General features: G+C 52.7%; 1 protein-coding gene across 1 annotated transcript; it reads right to left on the bottom strand.

Moving 5' to 3' along the window:
- Positions 1 to 8,710: 8,710 nt before the first annotated feature.
- Positions 8,711 to 10,558, bottom strand: COL26b_014039 (uncharacterized protein; the record flags this gene model as incomplete). Its single annotated transcript, XM_053186619.1, has 1 exon — positions 8,711 to 10,558. The coding sequence occupies one exon, from the start codon at positions 10,556 to 10,558 to the stop codon at positions 8,711 to 8,713; it is 1,848 nt and encodes a 615-aa protein (XP_053029432.1).
- Positions 10,559 to 12,675: the final 2,117 nt, after the last annotated feature.

Here is a 12,675-nt window from a genome sequence, read left to right as displayed (position 1 = left end):
ACGTCTCGCGAGCTTGGTGGCTTATGCACGGTAGGAAGCAAGGAGTTGACGGCCCAAATCAAGTCCTTGATTTCAGAGGACGTTGCCGACGCCCTCGTTGCCACGCTTTTCAGGTCGTCGATGGCCATCGAGAGATCCAGTGGTTTGACACCCAAGAAGTCGACGAAGAATACCTCCAGATCTTCGAATTCTTCATTGAGGGAGACTCTTCCGCTCAACTTCGTTGCATTTGACCACACACACTCAGATGGTCTATGCCATGATAGCCCACTGTCTACTGGGAGATATATCAGTGCTTCGTCCTCGAAAATCAACCTAGAGTAGAAAGTTAGTCGCCATGCGGAGAGCAATCTCAACCAGTAAAGAATTCATACTTTGACTGATCATCTTGGATCACCAAAGGATCACGACACAAAGCATTTAAAGCTTTGTAGATCGTCCCAATATGGTCTGTGTCGTCGCATTTTGAGGCCTTGAGCTCCCTCAACTCGTCGATTAAAATTGCCCATGTGCAATCCTCGATGCCGATCATGCTTCTAAAAAGGTTCAGGTAGGTGGAGTTGTTGTTCGTGCCGTTGGCCCTAAACCAAGGTTGGTAAAGCCGCTCCAGAGCGAATTTAGTCCTCATATCAAAAGGTGCCGTCCAGACACATTCGTCTGGCAGAGCCCATTTATGATGCTTATACCGTGGAACGGAGATGCATCTCCTTGTGTGAAACGCATTACTACATCCGTTAGAGTCCCGCTTGAATCGGATTCGCATAAACCGCACCTGATGATCTCTGCAGCAGCGACTCGATTGTCACTTTCCTGATACTGGATGTGGATGTGTTGATACAATTCAAATAACCGGCTAATCCTTGTGGGGTCCATAGAATCTGCGTAAGCATCTATAAAACGATTGAGTATGGCCAGAGCAAACTCCAGATCGTTGACGGGTTGCCCCACAGAAAGCTTTGATAGCAGAGGCTTCCATTTCGGCGGGATGGCCTCATAGACTTCGTGTCTTTCAAGCCATAGCCAAGGGAAGAACGCGTCCTCTCCGATGAAACGCGCCACGCGTTCTGTCAGCCTCTGGGTTGGAAAGTAAGTTTCTTTCAGAGGAATCTTACGCTTGCCGCCTCGACACAAAACTGTCAAAGACTGAAGGTAGCGAATCTCGCCCTCCTTAAGTTGCAAGGAGGGTGTGTGGTTATACCATTGCACAACGCAAGCCATGAACTTGTCTGGTCTGCTCAATTGAATGTACAGCGATTCATATGACAGATGGACTCCAAACCTTGGGCTCGAGACGATCTGTATGTCAATGTGTGTCATGACCGCAAGTCTTTCACTAAACCAGGCACGCCACGACATGTTCTGGCCTTGTGGAGCTGTTGGTTCGTCTTCAAAGTACCCCCTGTTGACGAACACAACATTGTAACCGAGTGCACCGTCTCCGGGGTTTGGGCCCGGGCTTGTTGGTTTGAAAACTTCCTCAGCGCCGTGGGGGTCATCGTTCGCCAAGTACATAGTCTGCTGATTTGGCCTCTGACACTCGCCACGATGGTTGAAGATAGCTATGGGTTCGTATGCACGATTCTGCAAAGCCAGATTCTCAGTCATATAAAGGAACTTGAGATGGTCCTTGGAAGCCTCAATGGTGAATTCTGGTCGTGTGCCTCTCTCATAAATCTGCAGAATTTGCCGACGCACCAGTTTTGTTTCAGCAGTAGTGACACCCAAGGACTTGAAAAGCAGTAGTCTATGGTGATCAGTCACTCTCCTTGAAACGACTCTCAACCCGACGTCAGTGGGAACGTTCAAGCCGTCGGCCTGGGCGAAATAAATTAGCCCTGACGAAGTAGATGCCCACGTTCCATCCGCAAGAGGAACAAGGTCCAAATTGACAAGGTCAGCAGTGATTTGATACATCTTCTTGACGAAAGCTGCATTCAAAAATCTCGCTGCTCGTTCGTGCCAGTTCTCTGGAGTGTCTGGCGACTTCATTCTAGACGATTTCGCGTTCCTCAAATCCGCTCTCAGCCAGCCAATAACTCGCGAATGATCTACATCGCGCAGTCCGTAACCTCCAAGGAGGCGTAGTTCGGCTTGGCTGTATCGTCGTGAAATAACCTGTGCTGGATTGCCGTCGTCGAATAGTGGGTTCCCGTGCTCGTCGGTGCAATCAGGCAACAAACGAAGGAGCTCAAACACTCTTCTTGGAGCGAAACTCTTGTGATCATAAAGCACGGGCTCGAATCTCAGGAGCATGGCAATCTTCTCAACCAAGCCAAGCCAAAACCCATCCCAAGAGCCATTACGATCTGGTAGAAACTGCACCCACCGATATCGCAGTGTCTCATGTGCTTGAAAGTCGATAGCGGCGGTGACAAATGCTTCGCCAACAGCATGGAGTAGACCAATGTTACGGCGAGAATCTTTCAAGATGTCTTGTCGATTTGCATTGGTGACAAAGTCGGCTTGTATTACGAAGTTGAACCCAGCCGGCCTTACCGGGAGGAAGGCAAAAACGTCTTGCGGTTCAACGATGGGCACTAATGTCTCCGAGAGCGGAAAGGCAACCACGACTTCCGAAGCAGAATACGCCTTGGCCGCGTCTTCTGCCTCCGTGTAGGTTCTGTTGTCGTTTTTCGCAAGGTTCGTCGCCTTACCGCGCGTAACGTGAAAGTACTTGGTTTGCTCCCGTTGTCGTCCGTTGGTGGCATAGACACTTGACAGCTTAACCTGACCTGGTTGGGGTTGCGTGCGCAAATGTGAAACTGCCGTTGTTCGTCGTCCGTCATCACCGTAAAAGAAGACACTGATTTTTCGAATGTTCTTCAAGAATAAGAGTACAGTCTCTTGGAGCTCGTCGAACTGTGCCCGCATCATCTCTCTTGTTTCAGTCACCCCATTGCTGGTTTCAGTGTTCAGGAGATGGAGAGTGATTCTTGTCAACGGTGACTGCAAGACTTCATCAGTCTCCTCCCACACCGGAGTGATCATACCCATCCCAGAATCTCCTTTCTTGTGTTTGAAACTGACTGAGAAGGCGTTCGACTGGATGTGTACTTTCCACGCGACCATAAAGACGGATTTAAAACCGATGCCCTTTTCGCCAATGTAGCCCTGGGCGCCTGTTTTCGAGCTTTCTCCGACCGCGCAAATCGCTTTCATATTTTCGTGAATGAAGCCATCCTCATTACAGTGAATGACGATCCGACTGGGGTAAATGCGGAACGAGATGTATGGTGTGTCGCCTAATGCTGAAGCCTTGCTATACTGATTATCGTCGGCGTTCTGGAGGAGCTCGAATATGAACCGGGTCTTGCTCGAGTATAGATTCTTGGCTAAACTATTGACTCATGTTAGCTTGACGTCAAAAGTTCGGAGTGAAAGGTACATGCGTGATAATGCTGAGTCCGCTCTGCGCCGAAAGACTACGAATTGCATCTTCAATCTCACGGCGCGCCTCCGGATTGGTGATGTGCTGCAGAGTCTCCTCCGCGAGATATCCGTACTTCTTTGCAATCTTCTGCACCAGCTCTTTGGCCAGTCGGCGTCTGTCTGATTCTGCCATTGGTAGGAAGTCGGATGGAGCAATTCGAGCGGAGCTGGCGACAATGCCTAGCCAGTCGTGACACGAGAGAGCTATTGAAATGGGAGTATCAGATTGGAAGAGCTGGAAATAGCGAGGCAGCGGCTGGGATAAAGTAACTAGAGGGCAGAAACCTGAGCTTTCCGAAAAGGCGAAGCCTCCCGGCGCTCAGTATGAGCACGAATAACGGAGTGATTAAACACCCTTGCATCCACCATCGTGTGCTGTGGTGTGAGTGGCCCATGTAACGCCAGTTATACGTTTTGATTCGCCTCTGAATGACAGATCCTTACACCAACAACCAACACTTGCACCAACAACCAACAAACCCCTGATTTGGGTTTCAGCTTCCCATGCACCTCGACGGCGAGCGGTCCCAATCTAGCGATTACTATCCGCAATGGGATAGACTCAAAAAAAACTGACTCGGTCATCTTGTGCAAGAAGGCGTGTTCGTGGCCAAGGCATGGGCGGTGTTTTATGCAAAGCAAGAGAAGATGTCTCCGCACCGCATATAGGATCTTGGCGATGAACTTTAGAAACCAGCCGCGACCTCTGGCAGGATCTCCCTAGTCTAGTAGCACCGATAGTGCAAGGCTTGATGTGGTTTGATGAATCGAGTGTTATCTCAGAATGTGGAGCGTCTCAGTTGCGCCTGGGAGACGGAGAGTGCCATATTGGCATACATATTTGATCTCATCAGGCCCGAGAAAGAACCGGAACGACACAAGATGGCATTTAGGAGGCGTGCGACTTGGGCAGATGCTACTTGAGACGCAGAATTTATCACGCAATATAGATCGCATAGCTTCAACTGCCACGCCAGCCTCTCGTCTCTCAACGCAGGCTTCTCTCTTATGTGTCTTTTCCGATCCATCCTTCCTCAACTAGCATCATCAACACTAACACAACACGCAGCCATTCCTACTAGCTCACACGAGTACACGCCGAGGCGAACTGATACCGCATTTCAGCATGGCTTGGCATCTCACCGTAGGCTCCAGGTCTGAAATGTTCTCCATTTGACGCAGTCATCACACGACGGCTATAAAATCAAATAACTAATCCTGGTCTCCCTCCATCTAGGCAAGAATAGACGGTGAATAGTTCTTCTGTTTCACGTACAGATTGATTTCCACCTCTGAAGGAAGGCCTCCCTATGAATTTCTCTCTCATACTGCTAGTGCATTAGAGAGCTTTATAACAATCGTTCCTGTCGACGTCTATCACTTTTTGTTATCCCGAGCGTATTCAGCGGTTCACAGTTCGTTTCTTATAAGCATCTCAAAGCCTTGTCTCATCTCTTCTCCAAGGCAGGATCAAGTCCGAGATTTGTCTCTCATATAGCAGAGAGATGCTTATCCACGGTTCGCATTGCTTATCTCGGGTGTTTTAAAGGCACATCAGGGGGTATGACCTACCACAAGTTATGCATTTATTTGTCTACTGCAGCAACCCTGTGAGTCCAGACTCAGCTGCGGAAAGCGATATAAAAGGGATGCTAAGGCCCAGTAGACAGAAATCCTTCTGTGCAGAAGATCGTGCCATTTGTTTGCCATTGATGCTCAAAACGAAAAGTTCAAGTAAGGCTCACAAGCCGTGCTGATCGGTGATCGGCCATATCACTCACCGCACGAGAACAGTACAATCATTCCCGCCATTCTCCTTGCCGTCCTTCTCTCCTTCTCATGAGTCATTCTAGCATAATCGTTCCATGCCATCGCTGGAGACATCTCAACAAAAACATGAAAACGACATCCGGAGCTACGGTACGAAGACCAAGGCGCGGTAAAAATCGCTCTTCAGCCAACGAAGTAGGATCAGGAAACGCTGCCGCCATTACTCTCATAAAACCTCCATGGAGTAGCCGAAAGGGTTTAAATGCCCCACAAACATCACTAATCCAGTCATTGGTAAAGCCTTGGAAAAGCCTTATAAATCAGCCACGAAGAACGGTTTTCAATAACAAAGCAACCAATGCTATGTCCATCTCATCACCGAGCCATTCGGGAAGTTGGATGCCTCAACGCGAGTGACGCTGTGAAGAAGACACTCTTTTCTCAGAGCAATCAGCCAAGACTTTGTTACGCTTTCGCGTGCCATATCTCCTTCCATCGATGACTGATTCCTCTAGGAATACCAAGGCGGCAATGAGGGATACCGAGACCAACGGTCCTCACGTCGAACAAACGTGGGTCCCAGACAGCCCTCATATGAATATTCGGTACTCGCGCTCATGTCACCGTGTGGACTAATCGCAAACTTAATTAGTCAATCCCTTCGGGCTCAAAATGGATCAATTCTGGCGCTCTAAAACCTATGACGACGCCGTCTCCAAAGCTTTATACCAGATCGTGTGCCGATCCGAGCGAGACTGACTTTACAGCCTGGCTTACATGGATCTGAATAGTACATAACCAAAGCATGGGATCCAATCTCGAGAAGGCCGTCGAGTATCGCGCTCGACAGTCGCAATGGTGAAAGTGATCACAAATCTCACAACAGAGTCTGGGTGAGAAATAAATGAGACCCACAGCCTCGACCCCGTCGTCTCGCAAGCATCCATGGATAGAACAAACTTTCAACCCAAACACATCCCCGAGTCTTTTTCTTTACCATCTCCCCTCTCCTCGGCTTATCTATCACGAATCCTCTTAGGACGTCAAAAATGACTCCTTCTTCGCAGCTCTGCTTGAGCCACAAACCGTCTCCTTTCGGCTCATAAGAATACCTGCCTCCACTTCTCAAGTACAACATCAGCACGTGACGTTGCTTGATCTGATTGCAATTTGAACCTCCTCTCCCTCATTCCCTCTTATATAATGGATCACCTAGACATGCCATCCGCGGTCCAGCGACCTTCTGTCTAGATATCACAAAAAGCTCACCTAGGATGTTTTAGATACAAAAGCCACACAAACTGCGCACTGAGACGCGCACCAGCCAAGACAGAGAAATCCTCGTCTTCATTCATACGGTGTTCTAGCATCTCCCTTCCGTCCCGTTACTTCCATACCGCTCCAAGTCTTTAACAAAGCATCTGCCATTCGCGTGACGCACAACACAAACTTCGAAACTTTCGCCGTCGTCCATCATCCCCTTCTTGAGATTGTCCGGCCCGTTCTCTCGAATCAACAAACTTTACCATTAAGACCAACTTGTACCTGGAAAAAGGTTACATTTACCTAACGATTCGTGGTCAGGTCCTGCCCAGGGTAAGCCAACCGCCCGCTGCAACTACCGAGAAAGGGACCTGTTTCAATTGCTTTGGCACTCTCATCTCTCTCCATGAAGGCCTCTTAAATATCCCCAACTCCCCTCCCAAACCAAAGCATCAGCAATACCGACATAAAACATCCTACCACCCATCTGCTGACAGAGCTTGTAATGGTATAAAAGCCCTCCTCCCGACAAATCCTAATGCCGCTTAATGGAGTTGACCCTATGTCTATATTGGCCTACCCAGCTTTCCATCGCAGACGCCATGTATGACAACGTAATCCCCATCGACAAGGCAAGCACTCAACTCTCTATACTCCCGCAATCCACCGCTTCCAACAGCTCGTCTGTCATCTCCTCTACTGACCGTCTATTCACACCACAATACGTCCTCTCCAAGACCCCATTTCCTCTCATTGTATCTCTTTGAATCCGCGTTCTGAACAACACATAGCATGGGCTGCAGCCACGAAGACTTTCGATAAACACTGGGAAAGTGCTATTACTGCGGCAGTTACAATCAATTGTTGCAGAGAAGCATTCCACTCAAGTGCCTCCGTCTTATATACCGCATCTTCACTCTAAACCACTTGTCGTTCCTCCACCATTCTATCCACCTTCACGAGGGACCCCCTTCCCGTCTTCTGTCCAGACATATCCAAGCTTGTCAACCACTCAAGCACTCACCCAAGAACCATTCCCATTATCCCCCAAACCACAAGGCAAACTCTCACCCCTCTCATGTCACTCACACATGACATCATGCAAACTTCACGCTCACTCTCACCACATATAAAATGCAAGAAACGTCGATTGACATTCTAGCTAAACCGAGACCAGGCTCTCCCCCCTTGATCCCTCTCAAAACCAACCAGGCAATATATCTCTGCCTCATGCCCTGTATAAACCATCCCTCCTCTTCCATTTCTATCCTCATCTCTGTACCCCTATATCCTCACAGTCCTCGCAACTTCCCCAAAAATGAGTGTGGTATCTTTCCTCCCAAATTCAACTCCATAAGCGAATGACGGTGACCAAAAACACACATTTGTAGATAAATAAAAAAATCGATATCTTTAGTTTCGTTAAATGAGGCAAGGTAGATAGCCCCTGTCATAAGATAGAATAAACGCGCAACTCATAAGAAAAAAATAATCGCCTTCCCAATGCATGCATGTATGTGTGTGTGATGTGATGTGATGTGATGGATGTGTGTGTGTGTGTATCGTCAGACTCCAGCGTACAACAACCTCTGTGAGAAACCCAGGACTATCCCAAAACAAAGTCCCCGTTGCATAAAGACTTGGCTGGGCGGTCGTCGGCGGTTTTCGTCGCGGTCACGGTCACGGGTATGAGTCCCTCGGTGAGAGAGAGCCCTGGGCTGCCTCGCGGGCCGCAAAGCCACGCATGACAACCCGACACGGCCACTCGACTCCGCTCCCCGCAGACCACGTCGTGACACGACCTCCACCAGGCAACCGCCCGCCCGCCCAAAGCACGTCTCGCTCCAATAAATGCCAATCAACGACCGATGTATCCATGCGGCCTTTCATATTCCCCATATGCCATCCCCCCTCCCAAGCGCCATGATATTTGGGCCTTTCTTTCAACAGCCCTCCCGAAGATTTGATATCAGAAAAAAGTAAGACATGTCGGTAACTCGTTACTGTATGTGTTTAGAATCTTTGTTTGTCGTCCCCTCATACCAGCACGGAACCAGAGAAAAAGAACCCAGATTGGAAAACGGACGAAGAAATGGACCGAAAGTGGTTGTTAAAAAGTGAACCGCGTCGCGGGACACGCGGGAGAGGGATGATCTGGACGCATTCCTGCGCACGATCGGCTCTCTCCTCGCGGAGACGGCGGCGTGTACGAGAGAGACGGTGGCAACCCTGCCGGCTGCTGTCCCTACTAGGCGTAGCCAGTTGCGTACTCGTAGTGGGGGTCACGGGCTCTGCTGCGGGGGATGTCACTGTAATTGACGTCTGCCATGCTGTAGGCAGCAGAGGTCTTGACGCTGTCGCCAAAGCCCGAGTAGCCGCTAGTTCCCCGGTCCATCGACGGGCGCTCGACGTAGTACGCCCTGGAGCGCGGCGGAGACTGGTCGCGGTAGTAGTGCGACGACTTCGACTCGACCGGGACAGCACGTCCGGCGTTAACGGTGTAGCGGGTTGAGCGGCCGGTGTTGTAGTCGATGGGGACGGCGTCGTCGACAATCTTGCGGTGACTCCTGCGGGAGTGTCGAGGCTCGTCCTCGGATTCTGAGTCCTCGCTGACGGTCTGCGATTGCATCCTCGAGCGGTGGCGGCCGCGCGTGTCGTCGACGACACCGGGGTGAAATGTCTGAGCCCTCTGGAGGCCGGGGATTGGGCGGCTGTAGCCACCAGTGTCGAAGGTGGTGGCCCTGGTGACCTTGGGGGGTGAGCCGCCGGCCATAGGTGATGAGTGCGCGGACGCATATTGGGGCATGCGAGTAGTCGGGGAAGCTTCCACGATGTTGTAAGCCGGCTCCTTGGCGGGCGACTTCTTATGGCTCGACTTGTCCCGCTTCGAATCGGATGAGCGTCTCGTCTTTGAGCGGCGGGCGTCGTCCTCGGCAGGCATGGGAGGCACCGGGGGAGCCGCGAATGGTGTTACAGCGGGCGGCGTGGGAGCTGCGACCGGGGGAGCGAAGCGGCTGCTCTCGTGGTATGTTGCGGCACGAGCCAAACCCGGTCCGCGGCGAGACTTGTCCATGTAGGCTGCAGCAAAGAGGATGTTGTCGTCCATCTTTGTGGCGGAGGCATCGGTCGGGAGGGCAGGAGTTGGCGGCGGGGCCTCTTCACGCACGACTTCTCGCGGGATGGAGCGGGACCGCACCTTCTCCTCCTCCCTCTTCTTGCTGCTGCTCGATTTCTTCTCCTTGAAGTAGGTCTCGCCCTCACCGAAATCTTCAACATAAGCACCCACGTTCCTGTGTTTCTTCGACGCGGCCTCAGCCTTGCGAGCCTTTTCACGCTCCTTCTCGGCCTTTTCCTGAGCCTTTTCTTGGGCCTTGCGCTGGCGGCGAAGAAGCTCCCTCTCCTCAGCGGCCTTCTGTTCGGCTCTTTCTGCCTGTTTCCTGGCAGCTCTCTCCCTGTCTTTGCGTTCTTGGCGTTCCTTCTCTACGTCTCGTATCCTCCTCTCTTCGTCCTTCCTCCGTCTACGTTCGCGATCCGCGGCGCTCTCCTCTTCCTGGCGAGACGGCTTCTCGTACGTCTTCTCGTAGACCTTCCCGTAGTCCTTCTCGTAGCTCGCAGCCCGGCGGGCCGCACGGGGCTCCTCGAAGATGGGACTTGACCGGTGGATCTCCTCGTCCCACGATCGCGAAGGGTACTGCGAGTACATCTTGTTGGGCGACCGGTACGTCGACGAGGTCGTCGTCTTGAAGGTGTCTGCTCGGGGCTCGGCGGTGCGGATGTTGACGTCGTAGGTCCTCGCGGAGGCGGCACGCGGCGCGGAGGTGTTGGCGCCCTTGGCTGCCGCCATCTCCTTGCGAAGCTCGGCCAGCTTGACGTTGTCGTCGTACTTGAGGCGCTCGTTCTCGTCGCTCAGCAGCTCGTAGGCCTGCTGGACCTTCTGGAACTCATCCTGCTTGATTGCCTTGAGGGCCGGGTCCTGGACCTTGTCGGGGTGGCACTTGAGGACCAGCTTGCGGTGGGCGGATCGGATCTCGGGGAGCTGCGCATCCTTGGAGACGCCTAAAATCTTGTACGGATCAGGGGGCAGGGAGGAAGACATATTGGGCAGGGCGTCTGTTGGTGTCGTGGTGTTTGGGTGGCTCGTGAATCCAGCTCGACGGCGTCCAAGGAAGGCGGAGGTCGGATATTCAGGAAGGGTGCGATGACGTTAAGACTGCGAGATGTCGCTCGCAGTGTTGGGTGTCTGGGCGCACGACGAGGCTATTGTTGCATTGAGGCGGTGGTGATTAGGGAGTCGAGGCTGGGCGGGTTTGTGGGTTGCAGGATGCAGATTGCTGGTGGATGGATTGGAATTTGGGGGCGGCGGTGCCCGGCGTCAGGATGGCGATCCGGCGAGTGGGAAGGAATTCGAGGGATGGAATGTGGAGGGAGTGGAAGTGTGTTTAAGGGCCCTGGGGTAGCAACAAGGTAAAGGTAGTAAGGTGGTAGTATGTAGGCTGAAGTGAAGGCGCGCGCAAAGAGAGAGGAAAGGTATGGAAATGTACTGTAGGGTAAGGCAAAGGCGAGATGATGAAGTAAGACGGGTTGAAGCAAGGTAAGGTGAGGTCGGTTTGTGGTAAGGCGATGGAGTGTAGATCAGAAGAGAGGCAAAAAAGGGCGGCGGGATGGCAAAGAAGAGAAGAAGAGAGCTGGCAGGTCGGCTACGCAGAGTATTCGTATGAGGTAGTGACGGATACTGGTGGTGGTGGTGGTGGTGCTGGTACCGGCGAACGGGACAAGTAAGCAAGCTGGCTGGCTGTAGGGCGACGACGATCGTGGGTCGTGGCTCGGTCTCTTTCGAGCGCTGTGGTGCGGTTCCGCGGTTTCCCCTCGACAACGACGAACGAGCAGCCAGAGAGGAGCAAAGGGGTGGAGTTGTTGTTGCTGTTGTTGGTGGGTTGATGGATGTGTTGCTTGGATGTTCGCGAGAAAGCGACGGGGAGAAGAACCAAGAACCAAGGAGAGGGGACCGAGAGAGCCAGGACCGGAGTGAATGACCACTGGGGACCGATGCGGTTCGACTAATGATGATTGAGCGAGTGGGAAGCGAGTGTTGCAGATGCAGCAGTGAGTTGATTGATTCCTTTTGGTACGGATGCTGCTGGGGAAGAGATCGAGAGACACGGAGACAGGCCCAGAGACACCAGAGAGCGTCCAGTCAGCCAACTGAGAGGTGATCGGTCAGTGGAGCGCGAACAACAAGCGGCGTGGAGCCCGGGGGGGCGTTGTTGGTGGGTCGTTCGTCGTCGTGGGTCGTGGGCCGTGGGCCGTGGACCTGGTCAGTCAGGGCCGTGGGTGACCACACACTCACGCTGAGCAGACACTCACACACTTCGATTGGCACTGGCGCGGGCGTGGGTGATGGCTGCGGCCTGGCTTGGCAGGTGTCCGAGGTGCGCGGTACGTACCTTGCTGCTGAATACGTACTGATCGTGACGGAAGTACTTCTGGTACGTACGTACCTCTTACCCTCGCTCTCAATTCCGTCCTTAAAATCCTCACCACAGAGGAAAAGAGTGTGGTCGGTGCTGGGGGGAGGCTGGGCCAGGCCTGCTCTTTTTTCTCTCGGTACGTACCGCCTGGCATCGGGCACCAAAGACGTCACGGGCTGCTCGGAGGGAAGGCGGTGGGGTCTTGTCCCCGGGTCTGGATTGCTTCTGGTTGGACGAAGCAGGGTCTGCAGCGGATCCGTGTCCAGTCAGAATCCAAGACGGACGTCTAGCGCGGGAACACTGAGGCCTTCCGTTTCGACGGAACGGATGATGGGCAGTCGGTGGAACGCCTGTCTGTCGTCCTCCTTCTCACCAGACTACAGTAGCCTGTGTCCGTATACGTACCTTACCTCCGTTAGCATTTCTAGTTCTAGTCTTCTACACGGTTGGTGCCCAAGCTGAGGCGAGCCACTAACTGACCTGGACAGCACTACTCTTTTTGCCCTGCCTCAACACAATGGGAGGCGACTGATTGATATCTCGCTGCCAGTCCTTCCTGTTCAGGAGGTGTGGTCAACCCTTTGGGGCTGCTCTCCAGGGCTGTCGCGGCGAAACAAACGCTGATGGGCGTTGATGGGCGCTGCGAGGCGGTACAAACGGGAGTGATGAGGGGCTTGTAACTTGGTGAGACGGTCGTGGCCTTGGCTGATGATGACGGGGGGGGGGGGGGGGGGGGGGGGGCCAG

Source organism: Colletotrichum chrysophilum (assembly GCF_026319265.1).
Source record: "Colletotrichum chrysophilum strain AFK26 chromosome Unknown scaffold_285, whole genome shotgun sequence".
NCBI lineage: Eukaryota > Fungi > Ascomycota > Sordariomycetes > Glomerellales > Glomerellaceae > Colletotrichum > Colletotrichum chrysophilum.
This window is presented reverse-complemented; position numbering and strand designations above follow the sequence as displayed.